The following is a 12,051-nucleotide window of genomic DNA, read 5'->3' as shown; positions in this document are numbered from 1 at the left end:
ATTCACAGACCCAGCCCAAGTCTTTACAGTGATGGAGTGATGAATGGGAAAGGCTATAAATCAGAGAATATCAAACCTCTTTTGGGGGATAGGTTTGACTATTACACAAATGTTTTTAGACTTTATAGCATAAGAAGTAGAATAACAAAAATGAGGTGGTTGATTCAGAATGGAAAAGCAATAGGAAACTCAGGCCAGAGGAACCCTCACCCTCTGCTTTTGCTCTTCTGTGCGGACATCGCTCCGAACGTTTGCCCATGGGATATCTTCAGGCCACCAGATGGGCTTGCAGCTTTCTTTACCCCAGCCTGGTTTTCCCCTACCTGTGGAGTACTTCAGCATCTCTGGAATAAATGCCCGAAGCTGGGCCTGGAAAACAAGAGTGTGGTCATCAGTAGTCATGAAAGACATCTGGGATGTGTTTATGCCTCCCAACAAATTCTAAGATTATAAAACAGAAATTCTTCCTGGAGGGTTATGGGGAGTCCCAAAATGTGACTGTGAGAACCGACTGTTTCTCATAGGTTACTATAGCTCCATGGGTGATGGAGAATTATACATATGTTGGTAAAGTACATCTTAAGCTGTATTTCATACACTTGTTCCTATAAGATCAAGAATATCTTCCCCCATGTTTGATTTCCGCCCCCTAAGGTACTATTGATGCTATAGCTTATTTCCTTTCTAGAACGTCCATGCATTTTGACACTTTGGTGTCAAAGTCAACATGTCTTCAACATGTTGTTTTGGAGGTAGTAATCAGAACAATTAGATGAGAGAAATAAGAGGTGAGGAACAGATAAAATCACCACTATTTGTAAACGGTATGACAGTGTATCTGGAAATCCCCAGAGAATAAAATGAAAAAACTACTATAAACAATGAGAGTTTGGTAACATGCTTGGTCACAAAATATATGAAAATAAATGGGCTTTACTTAATAAAAAGGGAAAATAACCGTAAAACTCTTCTAAAAAGTTTCTAGTAAGATAGTCCAATGTCTATGAGTCTGACATATAGATATACATAATGAAGCATGTGTTGATCTTAATGAATTTCATTCAAATTTATTTTACAAATCAAATCCAGATCAGACAGATGTTAAACCAGAGAGACAACTACCTTTCTTTATCTCCTGGCGTGGTAACCACGCTGTGCGTGTATACTGGGGGAGAAGGGGAGCCTACTTTGTGAATATTCTCAATTGCTGACAATGATTTTTGGCAAGAGAAGCAGTTTATCAAGTTATAATCTTCCTCCTCAGACCTACTGCTTCCCTTTGAGCCTGGTGGTCTATAGTACACCAGAGATAAGCAGCAACCTTCATCTAAGGATACACTCATACTGCCTCTTAAGACCAAAAGGAGAGGACAATTTTAGCATGAGTCACACGCAAGGACATGGGCTTGTAGCCGTAAAATAGAGAAAGAAAAAAATAGAAATGGGAATACTTAAGTATTAATGAGATAATGAGTACAGCAAAACGTGTATTAAAGAGCCTATTTAAATATCAAGTGTTCTCATTTAAATACTATTTTACCAGAAGATGACAGAAATTAGTACATAATAGGGAAGCATGAAACCAAATCAGTAATGTTTACCTAATAAAGATAGTTCTTGCTGACTGCACTTACATCGTTAATTCTTGTCCCAAGCCTGCCATTTCACCTCTTTCTAAGTACACCCCATCTCCCAGACAGTCTCCTGCATGCAGGATATGGTATTATATACTCCGTTATATATTTGGCTCTGTGGCATCAAGCAGCAGGCTAATAGAAATGTATCCATTTGCAAACCCAGGCTATCAGCTGGCTCATGAGGTCACTTCTTCAGTTATTTTAAGAAAGTGCATCTCAAAGTCATTTTTCCCTTTATCCTGGCTTCCTGGGAGTGTCTTTTTCTAGCCTCAGTTATATAGAGAAGGAAAAGGCTTAGTCCTCACACACAATATTTACATTTCTTCATATAAAGAAATTATAGCTTTCTCCGATGCATAAAAAAATAAACTCATACCACAGACTTTTATAAGTCTTCCCCTTTCTTTTAATCCCATTATCAGTCTCCAAAAGGAGAGTTCTTTATATCCATGCCCAGCAGAGTGAGGAGATAATGAAATAAGAAGGCCAAATATCTCTAAATTTACAAAAAATGAAAGTTTTTAAAAGATGTTTTATGTGCTAGAATTTCTGGATGGGAAATGTTTCAAAGCCCCAGGAAGAAGACAGTAGAAGCTAATATGAGAGGCAGGAGAAACGGAAGCAGCACAAAGGAAAGGTTACTTCCACAGGGAAAAACCTCATTAAGTTAAAAAATGGGCCCAGAGTGAAATTAATAAGTTCCAATTCAGAGTCAGATCTTCGCTTTTTAAAGTACTAACTATCAACTGTACAAAATTTGCCCCTACATCAAACAAGAGGCAAAAAGCACTTTCTACTACAAAAGTTAACTTTTCAAGCCTGTATAGTTTAGAGATGAAGGACAATCTTTGCTTTTAAGTGCAGAGATAATGTGACTTCACTGAAAGAAGCAATTTTCCACCAGACTATTTTCATACTGTCCCAAATAACTAGTGCTAATAAAGGGATATTAATAAGGGGAAATGAGCTGTCCGGTATAGAAAGAGTTAAATGATTCCTTTCCAGAATTCAGCACTGTGCTCTCATTACCAGTTGGATTAATTACTGGTCCTGGAGAGTTTTGGAAACCCAAGCTACTCAATGCGCTTGTTAAGAAAGGTTTGTCTTTAATCCGCAGGGGAGACAATCAACAGGATCAGCAAAGGTAAAGCCTATCCTCTCCGGCTATCCTTTAATTGGGCTGCAACAAGCTTTCCTGGCCTCTCATTCTAATTTAAGGGCTCTAGATGGGCTTCAAGTGCCCGGCGTGGTCAGTAAGCCCACCTCAAACCAGCAGAGAGTAGAAAATACCACTCCTTCCAGGGCACACTCAGCAAAGAAAAAAGATATTAAATTCATGCCAGTGGCAATCAATAGTAAAGATTATGTGGAAACCACAGATGGTTTAAAAAAAGAGATTTTCTAAAACTCTGAAAGTTTTAATCTGGCCAAAATGAAACAATATTTCTTACTATGCTAGAAATTTTCCACTTGTAAATTTTGTTACTTTGCTGTCCAACAATGCTTTATCCTTATATATTCCCAAGTACCCTTCTCCTCCCATTTCCTCTCTCTTTGCTCTGCATGTACCCGAGATGAGGAATTTTGAGGCTCCAGATGTCCATTTAGGTTCAGTAACCAAGAAAAGGCCTTTCAAAGCAAAATGTTTGCCAACTCCATATCTATTGAAGGGATCAGAGAATATGTAACAGATTTAAAGAGAAGGTAGCTAAAATCAAACCACATTGAAAGGTGATGTTTTCTATACCCTACAGGAAAACAGCAATGTAGCAGGGAATGAAAAGTGAAGAATTTTCGGACAGTGGCTTCATCACTGTAATTTAAGACCATGAACTTCCAGGTTGACAGTCCCAATCATACTCAAATGGATATTTAAAGGGCATTAGAAAATAAAAGCAAAATGATTTTTTTGCTCACTTTTGGGAATTATTTGTACCACTGACCTCTGTTCATAGAGATAATGAAAGTGGCTTTCCTTACTAGAAACACCAATCCTATATCCCCATGTTCGCTAGTAGCGCTAGCAGAAACACTGGTTTCTCTTAATCACATTTTCCCATAAAACACATTCCCATAGAAACATGGGAAGAACAAGTTTGGAAGGAAAGATAAAATTAGAGAATTCAAGGGACAGCCAATGAAGACACTCCTCTCTCAAGCCAACACTTCTGCTTCTCTATCTCCATACCCCATCTACCCATTACACTGTCTCCCTCCCATTAATCAAAATGCTCTTAAAATTCTACCTTCTCTTTTTTTTTTTTTTTTTGCGGGACACGGGCCTCTCACTGTTGTGGCCTCTCCCGTTGCAGAGCACAGGCTCCAGACGCGCAGGCTCGGCGGCCATGGCTCACGGGCCGCTCCGTGGCATGTGGGATCTTCCTGGACCGGGGCACGAACCCGTGTCCCCTGCACTGGCAGGCAGACATACTCTCAACCACTGTGCCACCAGGGAAGCCCTACCTTCTCTTTGAAGGAGTCTCAGATTAGTCAGTTTCTGCTACCTTATCCTAGTTGTACTCTTTTGTATAAAAATTTAAATAACACAGATAAAGTCAAAGCTCTCTTTTTGATCTACCCTTCCCCAATCTAGTCACCTGTCCAGAGGCATCAATTTGATGAACATCCTTTCTTACAGGCCAAATTCTATGCATTTACATAAATACATGCTGGAAAGGCAGTTTTATGTGATGAAAGAAAACACACGTATTCACATATTTTAGTATAACTCACTTTTTGTCCCTTGTGTTTGGTATATTTCACTTAGCATAATTTTCTACTCCTTAGGTAGAAGAGGCCAGATCTATGCTTTTTCAAAACAAAACAATACTCAAAAAACCTAAACTGATAACTGATGAACGTTTTCTAAGTAAAACATGTCAATCCCTGTGAATAATTTCTTTCAAAGAAACAGTCGCTGTGTTGAGTGCTTCTGAAGGTTTCCCCTGAAAACTTGTGAAGAATTTCTATCCTGTTGCATCATCACTCCAAGGGAATATTAAAGCAACAAAGGTTGCCCCAGTGAGAGTAACAGGAGGGCAATAAGTTCAAGGGAGGAGAGGAAAGGGAGAGGGGGAAAAGGAGTGGATTTTAACCAGTAATACCGGACTGGTCTTTCTAGAGATATTTTTTCTATAATTATATTCTTTGCCTGGATCTCTTCTAACACAAAGTCCAAAAAGATTAACAACCTCCCAAGAACAAGAGACTCCCATAGGACTCAAATGTGGTAAAGAACATAACTGATTTTCCACTAGCAAAATCATAATTATTGCTTAAAGATTCTACAAGAAACAATACAAGTCCTTAAACTCAAAATGTAGTCTGTCGTAGAGAATGGACTTGAGGACACAGGGAGGGGGAAGGGTAAGCTGGGATGAAGTGAGAGAGTGGCATGGACTTATATACACTACCAAACGTAAAACAGATAGCTAGTGGGAAGCAGCCGCATGGCACAGGGAGATCAGCTCGGTGCTCTGTAACCACCTAGAGGGGTGGGATAGGGAGGGTGGGAGGGAGACGCAAGAGGGAGGAGATAAGGGGAAATATGTATATGTACAGCTGACTCACTTTGTTACAAAGCAGAAACTAACACACTATTGTAAAGCAATTATACTCCAATAGAGATGTTAAAAAAAACCCAAAAAGTGTGGTCTGTGAGTCAGCAGCATTGGCATCACCTAGAAGTTAGAGGCAGAATCTCAGGTCCCACTCCAGTCCTACTGATTCACAATCTGCATTTAAACAAACAAGACTCTCAGGTGATTCCTATGCATACTGAAGTTTGAGAAGCACAATTTAGCCCATCCTCTGGTCTCTGGTCTGAAGTATCGAAGAAAATTTTGCTGACCTGGCTTTCAAAATCTCTGAAAAAGATGACTTCATTATTTCATTGTAAATGGGACTGCAGAATCTATACCATATTAATGATTTCTTCTCCTAAGCCTTTTCTCAACCTCCTTCAATTCTTACACAAAGAGGCAGACAGAAATGGGATAAGTTCTAGCCACTAGCCACTATTCTTAAAGGTGACTAGAAATTCAAGTTTTCATTTTTTCATTAAAAATACTACAGAGCTATGTGTTTTTTTACCACATACACTGAAAAAGACTTTCTCAGAATCAAGATATATTTATAATAGTAAAAACAGAAGCTTTTCAGGTAAACATTTTATTTACTCGTATAGAATTATACTTTTACCAAAACCAAAAACCAACAAGCAAAACACAACAAAAACCACAACTACAGAGCCGCTTCCTGAAAGAATCAGGACATTCACCTCACAAAGAATTTAAGATACTATGTTATATGTAACTTCAACCTGTTGCAGAAGACAATTTTGATAGTTGCTGGAGCAAGTCAAGAAATTCTTTTACAACAGTAACTGTCCAGTGTAAATAACCAGAGATACTCAGTCTGAGCGATGATGGCAGTATAGTTTCATTGAAAAAACGAGGGAGAGAGAGTAATGGGGGCAGGAGGAGACAGAGAGGCAGAAGAAAGCACTGCCAATGTGGACTCCACCCTAAGTTCTATTTGTTTGTCACTAGCTTGCTTCATAGGTTGCTTCCTCTCTTTATGCCTCCGTTTTTTAATACATTATGACCTGTATTGTCCACTTCACTGCTGAGCAAAAAAAAAAAAAAAAAAAAAAAAAAAATCTAGGTTCATTAACTTTCTCTAAGTGAAAAATGGGTGAGAAATGGTATGTTCAGATTATTCAAAAGTTAATATAGGCAACATATATAACTAGTATTAATAATTAGTAATAATACCTTTGTGTGATTCTTTAGTTTTCAAAGTACTTTCCAATGTAACATCTCATTTTTTCTTCCTCCAACTCCATAAGGTAGGAGGGCAGGTATTATTCTCACTTTCGTAAGATGAAACTGAGAACCAAGGCTACTATGTAGTAGAATGGGGATTTAAAGACTAGATCTTCCAGCTAACTTCCTAATTTGTAAAGAATTAAAATAATGGGACACATAACTTTAGAACAATATTGAATATAATTTACTCTCTCTGGATGATTCAGAACTCATCTTAGGATTGTATATGGAATTATATTTGTAAATTAGGGTCATCAATATAAACATTAGTCATCTCCATAGCATTCAGTGCAGATAAGATGATTAATAGAGCTGTCTGGTTAACCCAAAGTCCATCTCTATTCCAGTGCACTTTTATAATTCTGGAATTTTATCACTTCAAGGAAGTCATGAATTATCCATATGGTTTCTACTCTAGAATTGGTGTCCACTTAAACTTACGTTGTCCTTTATGGCTACAGACCATATCTGAGCTCTTCTTCCTTGACTATAATAGAAATTACTTACACACACACACACACACACACACTCTCTCTCTCTCTCTCTCTCACACTGGAGAGCAAGGGTTAAATGAGATACTCCCGTAAAGAACTTAGTGTTGTGCCTTCCAATACACAGTAGCTACAGAAGAGAAAGATAAGAGAGAGAGAGAGAGAGAGAAAAGAGCTGACATCTCCACTGGAACATTAAAAAGCATTGGACAAAAGAAAGCAGAAACATCATCAAACTTACACTTTAAAAAATTCAATTTGGGGTTTCTATGGCTATAAAAGAAATTCATGCTTATTAGACAAAGACACTGAAAATCACCCATAATGCCACCACACATATATAATCACTGTTAATATATTGGTGTATATCCATCTAAAGTTTCACACACACTCACACACATACAGGCAAGTTTCGTGTGCATGTTTTAAACAAATGAGATCAATTAACGCAATCTTGTATTCCCTGGGGGGGGGGGAATCTAGCCGTCCCCGCCCCAAGTAGAAGAAAACAAACAAAAATAAAGCCCTAAACCCCTCAAATTAGAGTACAGAAGAAATGCTATTTTATAACTAGTTTTTAATTTAATATACCACAGTATTATTCTACTGCAACAGAGAGCAAATCATCATTTTTAGTGTCTAATATTTCACCGCACAGTCACTTCTAGTCTCTTTTTTGGGCTAAACTGCTCTTCTTTCCATGTAAATTCTAAACACCACTATTATAATTTATTCAATCCCACTGTTCTCAGACTTTCCTATTGTAAACAATGCCATGAGCATACATCTTTGCTTACTTGGAGGGCATGACATGCACATTTAAAATTTTGCCAACCTGCCCTCTGGGAAAACTGTACCAATGTATATTCTATTGATGATGCTTTATATTCCCATAACCTTGCCTATCTAGGTTTGGTTTGAAATAGAACCCTGCTTTTACTACCATTAATAGTGAAAGGCTTTAGGATCAATAAGTTAAAAAAAAAAAAGGTGTTTGGCTAACATTAAGAAGGAAGCAAATATTTGAGGAAAACAAAATAAAACACAATTTAAAAAAAAAAAAAAGGGTTGTTGCGGGGAGGAACCGCAGGATCCGACTCCTCAGAAATTCGCGTTCAGCTGGGAGCTGGGCTCTTCATCACCCTGCTCACTCCCCCTCACCATGTTTGTTTTATTTGTTATGCGTTATATATATATATATTTTTTGCAGTATGCAAGCCTCTCACTGTTGTGGCCTCTCCCGTTGCGGAGCACAGGCTCCGGACGCGCAGGCTCAGCGGCCATGGCTCACGGGCCCAGCCACTCCGCGGCATGTGGGATCTTCCCGGACCGGGGCGCGAACCCGTGTCCCCTGCATCGGCAGGCAGACTCTCAACCACTGCGCCACCAGGGAAGCCTATGCGTTATTTTTAACTCGTCATCTGTGGTGAGACGGGTAAGGAGGGAATGTACAACAATAAAGAAGATGCATGCTTCCAACAAAGTACCTCTGAGACCGACTCATGACTTAGTACCAGCTTCCCTTGGATGTACCACTGCACCAAGCTCTACTGAGTGCATATTTCATAAAAATGGAAAACAACAGTTTTAAATGTTTTACCTCCAATGTGATAATTAAACTGCTTGCTCTGACTTCTGTGACCGTTCCCAAATTTTCCTAATTATCAGTAGCCATGATTTAATATAATAAAAACCTCAGATTATTTCAACCTAACACACCAAATGTGACAAAGAAGCAAAACATGCCCATCGCAGGAGAGGAGTTTACCTAAACATAGTGCACTCCTTCTCCTTAATGATGACTCCTTACTTCTGATTAAGTAAGCTTCTTAATCAGAAGCTTAGTTAGCTTTAGATGTACTTTATATCTGAGATACAGAGTAGATTCTGTACATTAATCAGATAAGATTCACTTTATGTTTTCTTTATCCACTCAGAATGGTCCTAGGGATAGAATAACAGCAGGTATGAAATGACAGGAACAAAGTTTTGGATAATGCTTTCCTTCGGAACCATTATCCAGAGATACTTCAAGTGTCCATAGAAAGATCTGTGAATCCAACAATCAAAAGATTACAATTCAGGGCTTCCCTGGTGGTGCAGTGGTTGAGAGTCCGCCTGCCGATGCAGGGGACACGGGTTCATGCCCCGGTCTGGGAAGATCCCACATGCTGCAGAGCGGCTGGGCCCGTGAGCCATGGCCGCTGAGCCTGCGCGTCCGGAGCCTGTGCTCCGCAACGGGAGAGGCCACAACAGTGAGAGGCCAACATACCGCAAACAACAACAACAACAACAACAACAACAACAAAGATTACAATTCAGCATTATATTTAGAAAATACTGCATTACTTCAAACCAAGTTGTTAGTTCAGACTTAGATAAAAATAAAGTGCCATCTCCTGAGCTGCAGCGTCAATGTCTGCACTGAGTGAACACCCACTCAGGAGACTTGTGATCCAGTTACCTACTACCCTGGATCCATTTCTGCTCTGCCTCTTAGGCCATTTACTGAACAGATATCGACTGAGTACTACAGTCACCCCTAGGTATCTGCGGGGGATTGGTTCCAGGACCCCACCACAGATACCAAAATCCGAGGATGCTCAAGTCCCTTATATAAAATGGCACAGGGCTTCCCTGGTGGTGCAGTGGTTGAGAGTCCGCCTGCCGATGCAGGGGACACGGGTTCGTGCCCCGGTCTGGGAAAATCCCACATGCCGCGGAGCGGCTGGGCCCGTGAGCCATGGACGCTGAGCCTGCACGTCCGGAGCCTGTGCTCCGCAAGGGGAGAGGCCACAACAGTGAGAGGCCCGCATACCACACACACACACACACAAAGGCACAGTATTTGCACATAACCTACACACATCCTCCCATATACTTTACACCATCTCTATATTACCAAAATACCTAATTCAATGTACATGCTATGTAAATAGGTGCAGCACTACAAATTCAAGTTTTGCTTTTTGGAACTTTCTGCAATATTTTCCCCCCAATATTTGAAATCTGAGGCTAGTTGAATCCACAGATGCAGAACCCACGGATATGGAGGGCCAACTGCATTTAGAATACAGATATTATCTGTGCCAGGCAGCTGTACTAGACAGCAGTGAAGAACAGAACTAAGCCCTTGCTCTCAATTCTAGCTGAAGAGACAGACCACATAGAAGTATAAATGTTAACGAATAAGATAATTTCAGGTAGTGCTAAGTGTTACAAAGACAATAAAATAGGGGATGTATTAGGCTGTAACTCAGTGGTGAGGAGAAAGCTTCATTAGATGGGATAATCAAGAAAGGCTTGTCTCAGTAGGTGATATCTGAGTTAAATTTTGAATAAGATAAGGTCAATCATGCAATGATTTGGGAAAACAATGTTTCAGGCAGAGGAAATAGCAAAAGTCAAAGAAAGAGCTTGGAGTGTTTGACAGGAAGAAAGAGGGTGAGTGTGGCCAGAGCACAGTGACTGAGGGGGGAGAATGAGAAATGAGGTTGGAAGAAGCCAGGTTAATATAGGGTCTCAGAGGCCATGGCAGAGTCTAATTTGATTCTAGGAATAGTGGAAAGCCATTAAAGGGCTTAAACAAGAGGGTGATATTACCTGATTTAAGTTTTTTAAAAAATCTCTGGTGGCTCTGTAGAGCGTGGACTGCAGCAGAAAGGAGATCAATAGAACTTATCAATGTAAACAGTCCGTCCATGCATGAGATGCTAAAGGCTTGGGCAAAGGTGGTGATGGGAACTGAGAAGAATGGTCAGATTCAGAATACATTTCAGACATGAAATGACATGACTTGCTAATGAATTAGATGAGGTTTGTGGGGAAGTGAGGGCAAAACCAAGGATTACTCCTATGCTGGGACTTGAGCAACCAGATGGACCGTGGTGCCATCAGCTGACATGAGGAATACTAGGGTAGGAACACATTTGGAGTGGAGAGTGGGGGCAGTCCAAGGTTCTGTTTCAGGCATGTTAGGTACTGGAGATCTAACAGTGGTATAAGCCGGGGTGCAGATAGCATACGGATGGGATATAAAGCCCACAGGACAGGATGAGATTACTTGGAGAAAAACTACAGATAGAGCCCTGGGACTTGCCAATACTGATCAGGTGAGAAGAGGAAGAGGAGTCAGCACAAGAGCTGAGAGGGAGCACCCGGTGGGGTAGGAGGATATTCAGGAGAGGGTGGGGTACAGAAACCAAGAGAAGAAAGTATTTTTAGAAGGAAGGAGTAATCGACTATGTTAAATGCTGCTGGAAGTCTGAACAAGATAAGAAAACTCACAACTGGATTTAAAGCTGGAAGTATTAATAAAGAAATAAGGTAGAAAGATATGTTATAAAAAAGGCATTTGATCTCGATCAAGCTATCACTTTTAAAGCTAAAAAACTTATAAGGGACAGTCTCAGCAAAATCCCTGAGGTATGTTGATTTATCAGGCTAAGTACATTTTGACTTCCCCTCTCAAAGGGAGAGGAGGACAGCAATGACTCAGGAGGGTGTCCTTCTGAGTTTTCCATTCTTATTCCCCGGAGAAGCGAGCCTTCCTTGGCAATAGTGTGGTGGTATTCAGAATTTACATGGAAAGAGGAGCAGCTCAGCCCAAAAGAGACTGAAAGTTTACTTGTCCCCCTGATTGTGATTCATCAAAGTCCTGACAGTCTCCTGTCCAAACCAACTCCAGCTAAAAGCTTCTTTATCTAATCCAAGGGCCCAAGTGAAAGGAAATAACTGCCAACAGAAGTAGAAGACCATATCCACGCCCTCGGCTGGAGCATTCTCCTGGCACTACATTTTCTTTTCCAAGGCTGCTACTGTTTCACTATCAGACTCCAGCCTGTGTCTCACTCTGGTGGTATATCACTGAGGACAAAACTAAAAAAAGTGATCTGAGGCCCGCCCACACCTGTGCCACCTCACTCCCTGCCCCTTACCTGAGTCATTTTGTCCACAGAGACTGGAATTCCATCGATGGTGAGAGGCGGCAGCTCTGAGTTAACCTCCTGTGGCGCAGGGGCGTGCTCTGCCAGGGCAGACTCCAGGTCTTCCAGGATCATGCTCTTGTACTTACGCACCTGCAGGGAATTAAGG

The 12,051-nt window shown here is 40.6% G+C and overlaps 1 protein-coding gene across 11 annotated transcripts in view; it reads right to left on the bottom strand.

Moving 5' to 3' along the window:
• Nucleotides 1-12,051, bottom strand: part of NRF1 (nuclear respiratory factor 1) — a 127,234-nt gene that overhangs the window by 43,575 nt on the left and 71,608 nt on the right. For all 11 annotated transcript variants that reach the window (XM_060108494.1, XM_060108500.1, XM_060108493.1 and 8 more), the window contains 2 exons: nt 11,895-12,035; nt 211-369 (listed from right to left, as the gene is read on the bottom strand). In XM_060108494.1, coding sequence (XP_059964477.1) covers nt 211-369; nt 11,895-12,035 — 300 coding nt within the window. The remainder of the gene's footprint in view (nt 1-210; nt 370-11,894; nt 12,036-12,051) is intronic.

The sequence above is a fragment of the Mesoplodon densirostris genome, chromosome 9 (assembly GCF_025265405.1).
Source record: "Mesoplodon densirostris isolate mMesDen1 chromosome 9, mMesDen1 primary haplotype, whole genome shotgun sequence".
NCBI classification, from domain to species: Eukaryota; Metazoa; Chordata; class Mammalia; order Artiodactyla; family Ziphiidae; genus Mesoplodon; species Mesoplodon densirostris.
The sequence above is the reverse complement of the archived record's forward strand: the minus strand, read 5'-3'. Positions and strand labels throughout refer to the sequence as shown.